The 15186-nt window shown below is 33.5% G+C and overlaps 1 protein-coding gene across 1 annotated transcript in view; it reads left to right on the plus strand.

Moving 5' to 3' along the window:
• LOC130230414 (protocadherin-9) overlaps nt 1-15186 on the plus strand; it is a 559022-nt gene that overhangs the window by 363087 nt on the left and 180749 nt on the right. The window contains exon 4 of the mRNA XM_056459408.1: nt 3127-3328. Coding sequence (XP_056315383.1) covers nt 3127-3328 — 202 coding nt within the window. The remainder of the gene's footprint in view (nt 1-3126; nt 3329-15186) is intronic.

The following is a 15186-nucleotide window of genomic DNA, read 5'->3' on the forward strand; positions in this document are numbered from 1 at the left end:
ACTTTTAGTCCCCATAACATTATGAATACAAGGTACACATACACAGTCACGCTCACTCACACCAAAGTCCCATTAAGGCAAGTCATTTAACTCGGTGGGCATTTTTGAAACACCTCTCTGGCAGTTTGAAACACCTCTCTGGCAGTATGCTTATGCTTTCTGTCTGAATGTCTTTCTGAATTCTCCAAAAATGCTTGCCAAGCTCATAATTAAATTTAATATTAGGTATCATCAATAAAACTAAACAACAACTGTGTCTTTAGTTTGATTTGTAAACGTTCTAATCACACAAAATCTGCAAAGCGATCGCTGATTGGCTCCTATACTAGAAGGCGGGGCTTCATTCGCTATGTTGAATATTACATTTTTCCCCATTCAAAACTAAATGAGTAACACCTCTTGTATATTCTATAGTCTTTGCTCACACACACATGCACACATACTTGTATACATGGTTTACAGGGACACTCCACACGTTACATTCTTTAAATACAGTAAAAAATGCTTATGATATGGCCCCATCCACACCTACCACTAAACCCAACCCTCACAGGATACTTGTGACAAAATTTGAATATCAAATATTCATATATTATATTAATAATATTTTTAAATGTTTTGAATTAGAGAGACACGAGGCGTGACACTATAAACCACCTTAAACCAACAAAGTCATACCCAGGTCATTATACAACTTTGTGTCCCTGTAAACCACATATACCTGTACACACACACAAACACACAGTATTGTCAACACATTTCGATAGTGATACTGGAATCTTCTCCCGTTTGGGGGTGGGTGCCCAATGTGAGCACATGGCATGTGAACCAGGACTTTCTGGCCAGTTCATGCCAACCCAGCAGTGAATCCGCCAACGCCTATCAGCACTGTGGGCAGAACCAGGCGGAGCAACTTTCACACACAGGACCTGTGACTTACATCAAATGTACTATCATTAAAAGGTCTGGGGTTTGTAAAGTAAAAGGGACGATCAGGACATCTATATATATATTTTTTTATTTCTATTTTTGTTGCTTGTTACTATATTCAGTTTACTCTAACTGCAATTGAAGTACACCTACAGTATGAAGCATAACTATCCTTAACTAACGACTAGTCTTATACGAGCAGGGGATATGATGCAAGTGTAATGATGCAGTGAATAATGGTTTCTTCAGAATTAGATATCACAAATCATCTGCTATGGGAATGAACGGGCCTTAAAAGGATTGTTCATTTAAACATTTTAATTCTATCTCCATGTCAATGGCTTCCCACAGATCCCACATTTTTTCAGAGGATCTCATTACATTTTTGAGTGAACTATACTTTAAGAGTTTACAGTTAAGAGTGTGTGTATATATATATATATATATATATATATATATATATATATATATATATATACATACAGTTGAAGTCAGAATTATTAGCCCCCCCCCCTTTTGATTTTTCTTTTTTTTTTCTTTTTAAATATCTCTCATATAATGTTTAACGGAGCAAGGACATTTTCACAGTATGTCTGATAAATAAAAATAAATAATAAGAAGAAATCTTATTTGTTTTATTTCAGTTAGAATAAAAGCAGTTTTTAATTTTTTAAACACCATTTTAAGGACAATATTATTAGCCTCCTTAAGCTATATATTTTTTCATAGTCTACAGAACAAACCATTGTAGTACAATAACTTGACTAATTGCCCTAACCTAATTAAGCCTTTAAATGTCACTTTAAGCTGTATAGAAGTGTCTTAAAAAATATCTAGTCAAATATTATTTACTGTCATCATGGCAAAGAGAAAATAAATCAGTTATTAGAGATGAGTTATTAAAACTATTATGTTTAGAAATGTGTTAAAGAAATCTTCTCTCTGTTAAACAAAAATTGGGGGAAAATAAATAAACAGGGGGGCTAATAATTCTGACTTCAACTGTAAATAAAATATCTTTTCACAAATCTATCTTTTAAGTTAATATTTTTTATAGAATGCTTTACAATATCATATTTGTGCCTATACATTAGATTAGTCAGTACTGAAGCCAAATCTGGAGCTAATCTAACAAAATAACTTATGATAACAGTCCAAAAACTAGTAAGCCAAATGTATATGTTAGGTTTTTTTCTTGGTTTTTTGTTTGTTTTGTTTTTTGCAGTATTTCACATGAATTTAAATGTTTTATCTTTCTGTTTCTAAAGATATTCGGTGACTAAAATTTGATTTTAATAAATATATCAATATTTAATAAATCTGTTTTGTTTAAATGCACCAAACTATATTACCTATAATTATTGAGAAATGGATAAAATATGCATTTCCAAAATGGGGTGTACTCATTTATGCTGAGCGCTCTATATGTAGGTTTAAAATAAATCCTACACAACTATCTACAGTATTTAAATTTGTGTGCTATTCAGTCTTTTGAAAATATTAAATGATCTGGTAACACTTGTTTGTCACTATTTACGTTAATTACAATTCACGTAACTATTACACACTATTACCTGCCTATTATTAAGAAATTGACTGTATATTAGTTAGTAAAGTATGATCTTATTTTACATCCCTAATTCTACCCAAAACATAATGCCAACTGCTACGTTGATAGTTATTAAAAAGCAGCTAATTAGCAGTTTAATAGGTTAATGGTCTTAGTCAATGTTTTAGTATTAGCATGATTTATGACTTAAAGTGCTACTAATAACTTCAAACCTAGGTGGTGTGAGTTTATTGTTTTTTTATTTGAACATATGTATATTATTTATATATAAACTGTCCATTCTCTGCTTACTACACATGCCCTTGTTACAACACTTTCATTTTAAGTGATTATAACACATCATATCATTAGCGCTTCACATCACTGTGCATGTACTGTAACATCACACGCGCATGTGTCGAGAGCTTTGTGCTGTGAAACGTGACTTGTGTTTGCTTGCTGACCGTATTTATATATATCTTCCAAAAAGTCTGATATGTTCGCTTCTATGAAAGTGAACAAATCTATTCAAATTACTAAAGTGCTGTCAGTGCTGAATACAGACCGACAGTGATTAGAGTAAAGAGATTGGTTCAGAAAGAGACAAGCTTTAATGTTTGGCTCTGTCTCTGCTTTTGCTGTTATAGTCACAGCGGCGTGTCACGTTTCACCTGCCGGACGGGTCTCAGGAGAGCTGCAGTGACAGTGGGCTGGGGGACCATGAGCCGGTAGGCAGTGGGCCACTCCTCTCACACCCTCTCCCTCTGGTGCAGGCGCAGGACGACTTCTATGAGCAGGCCTCCCCGGACAAGAGGACCGAAGCTGACGGCAACTCGGACCCCAACTCTGGTGAGTGAGCTTCTGGAAAACACACAACATCATGGCTTTATGGAATTGGAAGAGTTAACTGAGGGTCATTCGTAGAGGTGGTTCTCACAGAACACAGTTTTTCTCTCCAATGGGCTTTTTTCAATGTGTAAACATGCTTCCAAGGGTGTGGATTTGACCTTGACGTTGGGTGGGGACATCCCTATAGCGCATGTATAGAACAGCACTCTCTTTCGTGCTTTTAAAAACATGAATAAAGGCTTTAAACGCTTGATAATATAAGTAACAATTAATGATGAGTGAGCTTTTAGAAAGCACAACAATAGGGATTGGAAGAGTTAACTGAGGGTCATTCTGAACCTTGGTTTAAAGTGTTTGTTGGAATTTTAGTGGTGTCACATGACCTGTTTACATGTCAGTATTCATATTATATCATGTTTGGATCCAACTTCATACTATGGTGCAAAACACAACTCAATTTTAAAAGTAAATATAAGTTCACAACACAATGGCTGCATCCTAAATCGCCTACTCGAGTATATACTACAGTGGTTCCCAACCTTTTTTGCCTGAGGCCCCCTTTTCCCTTGGAAAATATTGTAAGACCCTCCACATTTAATGATATTATCACTTATAAATTTGAAGGATGACAAAAAATGTTGTTTTCAAGCAAACGGGGTGTTAATTACTATATCTAGATATGTTTATGCACAAATAATAGCTTAATGTAAAATATAAAAGTGTTTCGGTGTTTTTTAGGTTGCTAGGTGACCATCAATTGTTTTCTCAGAGGATGACAAGCTGACAAAACATTGCTGTCACTCTGAAACAAGTTTTACTCATGGAGAAAATTACAAAACACTGCTTGTCTGAGATGATTAGTCTTACCGAAATATGAATATTCAACACAATCTCACGGCAATTCGTAATTTTTTGATTTAGTGGCTCATTCGTATCAATTCGTATCTCCTATTTAGTACGATTTGCTCATCACCCAGTGACGGTTGGATTTAGAGATGGGGTTGGGTGACGCACCTTTTTAAAATCTTACATTTTCGTTCAACTGAACGCGTACGAATTGTATGAATTAGCCACTAAAGTGACAAAACGTAAAATAATTGCGTTTTCTCGTAAGATCAGGCTGGAATATTCCATACAAGCTGAAGCTGATCGGTCAATTTTTGCACGCGAAACGACACACTTGTGCAAACTCTAGAAAAGACGCGATATACTAACGGCCCCTAAAAGGCCACCGTCAATTGCGATATCCATCAGTTGATCTTCTTGCACAGACATGGTGGATTCGTTCCTTTTCCCCTTAGCAAAGAAACTTTCCAATGACGTCTGTTTCTTACTCATTTTGCTGCTTGTGGGTTAAATTTGGGAGATCAAGTGATCAAGATGTAACCGAGAGAATACGGTAATGTTTCAAAATAAAAAATTGTTCAAACTCAAATAATAAATAAAGCTGAAATAATTAATGATTTTTTTGTGCGACCCAGTACCAATTGAACCACAGACCAGTACCAGTCCGCGACCCGGTGATTGAGGATCACTGAGCTAGGGGATTAAATGAACTAAGGCAACGTGATCTCCTAATTGTCCTCTGCTAAGAAATTTTTTAAATATGAGCTCGCTGAGGCCTCCTTGTGGACCAGGACCCCCCTGTTGGGAACCGCTGATGTACAACATTTAAATTTGAATTTACTACATGACCGTTAGAAAAGTATATTCATTTAAGTAACATAAATGGAATTCGGGTGAACTACATTCGCCATTTGTCATTATCACATGACCTATCCATGTCAGTTGTGTCGCTTCACTCCAAATTCTGAATTCTCTCACATGGCCTCATGGCAAAGCGTATCGTCCATTAGATGTGCACTTCAGAATCTGGCTGCAAGTAGTAGGTCATCCAGGTAGTTCTCGTCTACTGTTTTTTACAATACAGGCTCATTCTGAAAGCGTAGCCCTGTATAGATTTCTGGAGAGCGTGAATAATGTAGCCAGAGGACTGTATGGCTGTGTTTTCTCTTTAAAACAAACGCTAAGAGGGGGTATGATGCCATTCCTTTTTGTGCTTACCTTCTTATGGACTGCTTTCCTGCCATTACCAGTTTGTCAAGTGCCTTGTACATCGAAGGATTTGAGATAGAGAGTGGAGTTGACCATGAGGACAGGGTTCTAGTCCGGCGAAGAACAGTTCCAGAAAGGAAGAAAGACAAAAACAAAAGCCAAAAAATAAAATAAACAAGTAAATAACAGGGTGAGAATGTTGTAAAATCTGAAAACATGGTAAAAAGCAGGCTGCCACAAGGGCTTTTCTTTTTCTGGATTGCTTTTGAAAATGGTTGGGTTTAGGCAGGTGGGTGGACGCTGGTCAATCGGTGCTTTTGAAAACACTAATGGTTGGGTTTGGGGAAGGAGGAGGGTCAGTCAGTCAGTCAACAGCGGCCTCTGGTGGATTAACGCGAGAAAAGCAGATGCAACAGGCACTCGTGAGCGAAATTTGGGATCTGAAAAAGTGTACACATCGGCCTCTGGTGGATTCACGAAAACGAAAACAGCTCCTGGGACATATTTGGTGCTCTCCAGAAATGTATATAGGGGTACCTAATCAGAATGAGCCTGGGTTGGTTTTTTGAGTACAATGAATTTGGACTTAATACTCAGCTCACATACTGTTTTGAACATACTGTATAGTATGGTAATATGCTATTTCGGATGCAGCCAATTCACCTTATTCTCCGCGTATGAGTGGGTGCAGCCATTTGAATCATTTTAGCTCGAGACTTCCGGTCTCATTCACTTCCAATCATTTTTAAACGTTAAAAACTGCTCGTTTTGCTGCTTGGTGTTGCAGACTAATATTTTCTTATTATATTATTCTACTTTGTCTGTATTGTCATGCAAACACTTGTTTGTAGAGTAAGTAGTTTGACCATTTTCTGCCGTTTATTATTCGTAGTCGTTTCTCCCATAGGCAGCTGTATCGGAACGCACTTCCGCATTGAAGAATAAGGTCAATAGAAACAAGTCACAAATAATAAAAATGTAAAAAGCCATGTTTTAAATTGTTGTGAAATACTTTACAAACATACAACTGTGACTGTTGCTTAGCAACTGTGTAACTATTTGCTATGAGCCTAATAAACTCTTTGCCTTGAGTTATTTGGTGAAACCTTGCTATGTGTAGGAAATAACCATTTTATAAAATCAATAATCCTGTGAAATTGTGGATTACAGTGAATTTAGAACAGATTTCTTTTATTTTATTATTTTATTTAAAGTCTGGATTGGAAATTGTTGATACTTTTGTTTAAGTATGTTGATGTACTTCCAGCTGAAATGGGATACTGAGTAGGAGGTTTTAGTTTTGCATCATTCCCTAAAGCGAAAACTAACCCTAAAAGAGGGTATTAATGGTAAAATCTAGATGGGATACAGTTGTTATCTCGGAATAGCATAACTAGAATTATTGTGACTGACCAATCAGAATCGAGTATTCCAGAAAGTCATGTAATAATGATAACCCACACATTAGGGATGCTGTTTTTTTCTGAATTTCTGAATCTGTTGTTTATGTTCTACAAGCTGTGTTTATGCTACTGTATAGCGCATGTGGAGGCATGGGATTGGCTGTTGATTGCTAAGGATCAACCTGTAACAACACCACATTCATTTACGTTCTATGCATTTGGCATCACAATTCAGAGTTAACATCCCCTAAAAAAGGAGCAGGGTTTAATAACCTGTGTTAAGCAATGATAAGCACTGTGTGAAAAGTCTTTTTTTTTTAAATCTTACACTCATTTCTCTTCTGTCGTTGTCTCAATTCTCTTCTGAACTGAACGGAGCAGGAGGAGTTTTAGCCAGAGAGCGAGATGAATATCGCAGATGATAGTTTTCATTATTCGCCTTCCCACTCAATATGTACAACAGCTGAATGTTCTGCAATAACAGCTCCTAATGTAAATACAGCTCTCATGATGCGCAGGACGAAGTAAATGTAGCTGTAATAAATACAAGACGGAGTGCGGGAAGATTGCGTAATTATGTGTGTTTGTGCAGAAACGCTGTAGATGCTCATTAGGAGATTCAGTATGGAAGCTTTTCTCTGAAAACTTTCTTTTTCTGTGTTTTGCTTTACACCTCATATTAACCAGCCACAACGAGACGTTTCTGTGTAATCTGTGAACTCTGATGCTGTTTATAATGACAGAAGGCCTGTTCCTCAGACTATATTTGGTGTTTGGTGTGTGTTTATGTCAGTGAGTGTGTAGATGGAGCCACCCAGCATGGCAGGAGTTAGAAAGCAAGACTAAATGTCTTGTTATATCTTGTATCTGGTTAGGACTTTCAGGCAATGCACTTTTAGATGGATGACAGTTTGTTAGTTTACAATCAGGAGAGCTGCTTTCTAAAATAAAAACTTTTAATAATAATATTAATAATTAATAATAATAATAATATTTTTGTCATTTTTGATGCATTATATTTGACACAAAATTATTACATTGTAATACATTAAATAACTAAATAAATAAATAAGATTTAATCTCCATCACAAATGCATCATATCAAAATTATATATTTTGTCTTATTTTATTAATTTGTGGTATTTTTGCTAAATTATTAACTTTATTATTATTATTATTATTATTATTATTATTATTATTATTATTATTAATAGTAGTAGTAGTAGTATTTTACCCGTTTTTATTTATTTATTTTTTGCATTACATTTGACACAAAATGATTACAATGTAATAAATAAATAAATAAATAAATAAATAATTTAGAATATATAAATATATAATATGCATTACAAATGTATAATATACAATTATATATTTTTTCTTAACTTACTAATACATTTTGTTGTTGTTGTTGTTGTTGTTGTTGTTGTTGTTGTTATTATTATTATTATTATTATTATTATTATTATTATTATTATTCCCTAAAATGTAAAATAAATGTTTTTTTGTTGAATTACATTTGACAACAAACTCTTACCTGTAATTTACTTACCCGTACATTAAATAAATAAATAAATAAATAAATAAACTCATTAGCAATACATAATATATAATATGCATTGGAAATGCATAATATCAAAATTATATTTTTTTGTATTTTATTCATATATTTTATTCTTGTTATTATTATTATTATTTTATTATTATTATTATTATTATTATTATTATTATTATTATTATTATTATTATTATTATTATTTCCTAAAATTAAAAATAAATCTGTTTTGTGGCTTTTTGCCATTTTTGTTATATTACATTTCACACAAAATTCTTACGCTGTAATACATTAAATAAATAAATAAATGTATTAAAAAACATAATAAATAATACATAATATGCATTACAAAATCCATGAATATATAATATGCATAGAATCCAAATTGCATATTTGTTTGTAATATTAATACATTTTATTTGTTTAATTATTATTATTATTATTATTATTATTATTATTATTATTATTATTATTATTATTGTTATTATTATTATTATTATTATTATTATTATTATTATTAATAATAATAATAATAATAATAATAATAATAATAATAATATTATTATTATTATTATTATTATTATTATTATTATCTAAAAATAAATCTGTTTTTGTGCCTTTTTTGCCTTTTTTATGGTATTACATTTTACACAATAAATAAAAATAAATAACTAAATTCATAAAAATATATAATACATAATATATTATATGCATTAAAATATGCAGTATTGCATAATATATAATATGCATAATATCGAAATTACTTATTTGTTCATATTTTATTACTATATATTTGTTTATTCTTCTTCTTCTTCTTCTTCTTCTTCTTCTTCTTCTTCTTATTATTATTATTATTATTATTATTATTATTATTATTATTATTATCATTATTATTATTATCATTATTATAGTTGTATCAGGATTTTATAAGTTTGTCGATTAAAAAATTGCAATGATTAAAAATTAGTACATCAAATAAAACAAATATTTTACACATTATTTTCTTTACAGCAATGTCATACTTTTGGTTCCTTGATTTTAATGTGACATATGGTAACAATTAATAGAAAGCACATAAAACCAGTGTGTGCATGCGAAAGATAAGGAAGATCGTTTTTTTCAGCTTTTCTCATCTGCGCATTATGAACAACCAGAACCTTCATTCTCACCTTGAGTATAACTAGGAAAGCTTGGTCAAAAGAAAACAGTTGATGTATACGTCTTTGCCCCTAATATGTCACTTTAGGGTTTGAGGTCACTTCCTGCGTGACAAGAGGCATGATGGAAGTATGTGTATTTATACGCTAATGGTCAGTCACGTCTCTCTGGGCAGAAAGAGAGAGAGAGGAGCTCTGTTGGTCTCAGCATGCACTTGATTTATTTAGTGATGATTTCCCTGTTGGGGTCTCATGCGGCAAAGATGTTCGGCTTTTTCATATTTTCAGCGATAGCACTCCATGACCTAGTTTTCCCATCGCAGAGAGTCATAGATCTGCTCCAGCACCTGTGTCACCCAAGGTCAGAGATAGTTAACGCATTTGTGCCTTTCCATTCATTTGAACGTTGTACTTTACAGCATGCCGTACAGTTCAGATTCATTTGAAACACCTTGCATTTACATCCAGTCATTTAGCTTTTATCCAAAGTGATTTAGAAACGCATCTGGCATCAATCGGCTCATCAAAAAGACGTAATAGACACAAGAAGGGCTACTAATACAACATTTCTGATATTATTAGTAACATAGAAGCTAGGATAGGGAGGGAAAAGGATCTGTATACTGTAAATTATCCCTAAAAAATCTTATGATATTGACTAGTTAAACACCTAAGTGTCATATAAGAAGTATTATATCGCAAGTGCTGATCATTGTGGGGTTTTTTTTCACAACAAAATCTATAGTTGCAACTTCTAGTATATAACTTAAAATTCATTGCGTTCTCGTGGTGACATGTCAAGTAGGGTTGAGTCGATAGATGATGCCATTGTCCATCGCTGATGGTCGGTATCATCACGATGCTAATACTGCATGGCGATCCTCTGCCCCGCCCCCGTCTCAGCAGCAAAAAATACACACGTCCCTGTTTACACTAATACTTAGTTCTAAAATGGCATTTTAGAGTGAAAATGATCCACGTCCGCACTGGCATTTCTGAAAAGCCCCTTCCACACTATACAGCGGAACACGCACTTCACGTGACCACACAAACAGACACACACACACACTGTCATGCGCACATCTGCTCCGGTAGTCAGTGGGTGCTTTGAGCACAAAACCCCAGAGAGCAGTGCACGTCGGGCAGTTTATAAAGGATGTACCGCAGGATCGCGTCTCACTATAGTTGTTAAACGTGATATTGAATTAATATTGTCTCTTTTTAATGACTCTTTGATCAGGTTACGTGTCACAGCGTCAGTACACTGCTTCAATATTTCGCTTGGTGTGATTGTACATGTGAAAGGGTTAATCTAGCTTCTTAAAGGTCCTGGGGAGTGCTTTGAAATGTGCATTTTTTTATTTGACATTTGACGTAATCTCAACTGCAAAATAAACGGCGGGGCATATAGTAGCTCCTCCCCGTTTAACAAAAAACAGCCAATAGCGTTTTGTTTTTATCACAGCTCTGCCAGTAGGAGTGGCTGAGATCAAGCGCATCAAATGAAAGCAAATGAGAGGCGTCTTGAAGAGGGCGGGGCAGGTCAGATACTAGAGAGCATTTGATTGGTCAAGATTTGATGAGACACTGAAGTATGAGGTGACGTGAAAATTATCATTGTGGTTGACATCTAAACTGCAAGCCTTAGATCTTTATAGCAGTTTTATATTTTCTAAACGGAAATTTTGTCAACGCACTAGATTTTAGATACCCCTAAAACTAACAGACCCATACTAACATCTAAATATTTAAATTTCATGGGACCTTTAAAGACAAGCTGGGCCTCACTTGTGGCCAGGGTCTATGCAAGTGTCCTAATCTCCAGAAAGGAGGACTATGTTTTATGCCGTGAAGCATGTTGTGTCCTCCTAAGTTCACTGTAGTGTTGAAACAGGTTATGTACTGTACATCTTCTATAATGAGTTTTTTTGCTGCTGGATATTTCTCATGCACCCTTCACTGGCCTCTAAAGATTCATTATAAACGCCACGCATGTTTCTGTGAGAATCTCTCCGTGCTATTAATATGATATTGAAAGTGTGATCTAGTGCGGAGCGGCACGACTCAAGTGTCTTCTTTTAATTTGATGAGAGAGAGAAGGGGGAGCTCAGAAACAATCATTTGCATAAGGTAGGTGATAATTGCTCTTTTTAATGGAATTGATGGTGGTGTACACACCAATTATCTACAAGCTCTTAAGCCTGGTAATTAATTAGCACACAAATGGCCGCGGTGCCATGGAGACCGGCGCATAATCAAATATTGGACACACACGGGGGCTATATTGGGAGCATCACCAGGCTCGGATGGCAACATCAATTAGAGGTCAGTTAGAGATGAGATGAACAAATCAAATTGAGTTTCTTTTTACGTCACAGGGGTTTCAGAAGCACGGGGAACATGGAAATCTACATCTGTGGCTTGAACTCGGGCATCTCACAGCAATGATTATTGTGTGAAGACTTTACATAAGGTTATAAAAATATATAAATACTTCTAAAACATTTTTAAATGTTGTATAATAGACCTGAGGTCATATAAATGTATAGATTTCATTCAAAAAAATGTGACTGTTTAAAGGTTCACTATCAGCAGTTTCTAAAATAAAACACACATTTGCATTTAATTCACATACACTTTATTTTAGGGTGACATTGGTACAGTGTAAGTATTCTGTAACTAGTGAGTTATTAATTACAAGTACTTACTATATGGTTGCTGTCAAAATTAGGCTTGTTTAGGGTTAGTTAGACCAGTGGTTCTCAAACTTTTTAGCCAGCGACCCCCAATGTAACATTGTCAAGAACTCCCGACCCCCCACTCCCAAAGCATATACCAACAAAAAAATTACTTCTTTTAAGCTGTTGTTAACTTAGTATTAGTATTTTAACTATATTTACTGTACATTAAAATAACTTTGGCTTACCTTTAAATGGTATTGTTGACATTAGAATAAGTGAATCCATACATATGAATTCGTCCTGATATTTCTGACGTTTCCTACTTTGGTCTGACGGGGTCTTGCTCTTATGCTTCTTATGTTCTGATGACTCGGGCAAACTGTCCACAGTTTCCTCAACATTTTTAGATTTGCGAATGACCAACTTATCCATCTCTGCAGTTTTCACATCCAGATGCGTGCTGTAGTGATAACTAACAAGGTAGTCGCAGCACAGTTATGATGTTCCATTCACTCTTTTTGAAATACTAATCAGTAATATCTTTAAAAAAATCTGAAAATATTTGTTTGTAGCTTTCACTTGTAATATTGAACATATTTATTATAAACACTGAACATTACACTATTTTGAAATCACTCTCGCGACCCCCAGTTTGAGAACCACTGAGTTAGAGTACATGCAATTGTGTATGATTCATTGCATCTACTATAGTAAGTGAATGAAAGATGTGTAACTTCATTATGCCACATTAAAGTGTTTTATTATTATTATTATTATTACTATTATTATTATTATTATTATTATTATTATTATTATTATTATTATTATTATTATTATTATTATTATTATTACTAGTATTATTATTATTATTATTATTATTATTATTATTATTATTATTATTATTATTATTATTATTATTATTATTATTATTGTTGTTGTTATTATTATTACTAGTATTATTATTATTATTATTATTATTATTATTATTATTATTATTATTATTATTATTATTATTGTTGTTGTTGTTGTTGTTGTTGTTATTACTATTATTATTATTATTATTATTACTATTATTATTAATACTATTATTATTATTGTCATTATTATTACTATCATTATTATTACTATTATTATTATTATTATTGTTATTATTATTATTATTATTATTATTATTATTATTATTCATTTATTCATTTATTCATTTATTCATTTATTCATTTATTAATTCATTCATTCATTTATTCATTTTCCTTCGGGTTAGTCCCTTTATTCTTCAGGGGTTACCACAGCAGAATGAACTACAAATTTATCCAGCTTGTGATTTACACAGCGGATGCCCTACTAGTTGCAACCCAGTACTGGGAAACACCCATACACACTCATTCATGACTGCCAAGTGTCATTTTACATGAGATTTTCTCTCTTCAGTTATGTTCAACTTAGCAGACAGATTATTGAGGAATAGACAAATAAAAAGCATTTTTTCTCTCTCGTTTGTAAAAAAAATTGTAAACAAATCTAGTTTAAAGTTTACTTTAATAATTTATGCAGGAGCACTCCCCTATAACATCACCACAACCATTTTGAAATTTCGCTGAAAAAATTTAGCTGAAAAAAAATAATTTCAATGTCTGATTTTTTTTTCAATATCGTGCAGCCCTCATTCAAATATATGAAACATAAAGTGTTTTTGAACATTGAAGCTATAAACAAAATTTCTTTAAAAAAAAATATAAAGATATTTAAATATTAGGTGTGTTCGACTTCATGCAGCGCTGCGCAGATCGATCAAAATCTGTCTTAAGCAGTGCATGCCAGTTAGAAATTTTGTCCTGATCGATGCTGTGCTGATGCCACATTACCATCACATGTGGCATCAAAGTACCGTGACAGCGCTCCGAGATCAGACCATTGATTTAGCCGGCGCAGGAGCTGCGATGACGACACTGATATTGCACGATTGGAGTTCACAGCATGACAACAACCACGTGCGTTTCGGGTTTATTATTGGACAACTTCCGTCTCACAAATTTCAAAACAAACAATTCACTTTTTAAACCCTCTCTATTTTGTACACATCATGCTTATTAAAGACTACACATATTTATACTGCAGCATCGTCTTTATTATATTGTATTGTTCACAATGACTAGATTGTTTGCATAGGTTTATTATCGACCTTTTTAGACTGTATTCAGCTCCACAAACGATTTAAATGATATATTTTAGTAAATAAACAAAATATTAGCTCAAATAAGTCTTACAGACTTGAAATAAAATAGTTATCATCATAAAAAGTCCAAATAAAGCTTTTCGAACAAATAAAGTAAAAAAAAATCTTATTAAATATAAAAATATATGATTATAAAAAATTGTATTTACTGTCAGCTGATTATGCAAACATTTTAAAACTGACATTGGTGTAAATTTCTAGTTAGTGTAGCTCATTTATTTTGGTCCTTTTGTTTAATCCTTTTGGATTATCTTTTGTTGTTATTGCAATCATTCAATGAATGAATGAATGAATGAATGAATGAATGAATGAATGAATGAATGAATGAATGAATGAATGAATGAATGAATGAATGAATGAATAAATGAATGAATGAATGAATGAATGAATGAATGAATGAATAATCACGCCATGTGATCGGTCATCATGACTGCAGCAGATTTGAGCCCCAAAGTGTCTGGCTTGACTGCTCCGTTTTAAACTCTGCCCCTGCCTGCGCTTGGCTAATCTCGTTGATTGTGATGAATCAGTTCATATATAAGTTGAAAAACTAGTTATTACAACTTTCAGTGATGAACTCCGAGCAAATGAAGTCTGCTTATTTCGGTCTTAATTGAAAGAGGACTGTAATATCAAGCCTGGCTTCAGTATGGATTCCTGAGCATTGATAAAAGTCGGAGAAGAAGTTCATACACACACCAGTTTCATTAATTAAGCATATCAAAAGGTTGATCTAGACTCCTGCTGCAAAGAGAGGAGAGAGAGAGAGAGGGT

The sequence above is a fragment of the Danio aesculapii genome, chromosome 6 (genome assembly GCF_903798145.1).
Source record: "Danio aesculapii chromosome 6, fDanAes4.1, whole genome shotgun sequence".
Lineage (NCBI taxonomy): Eukaryota > Metazoa > Chordata > Actinopteri > Cypriniformes > Danionidae > Danio > Danio aesculapii.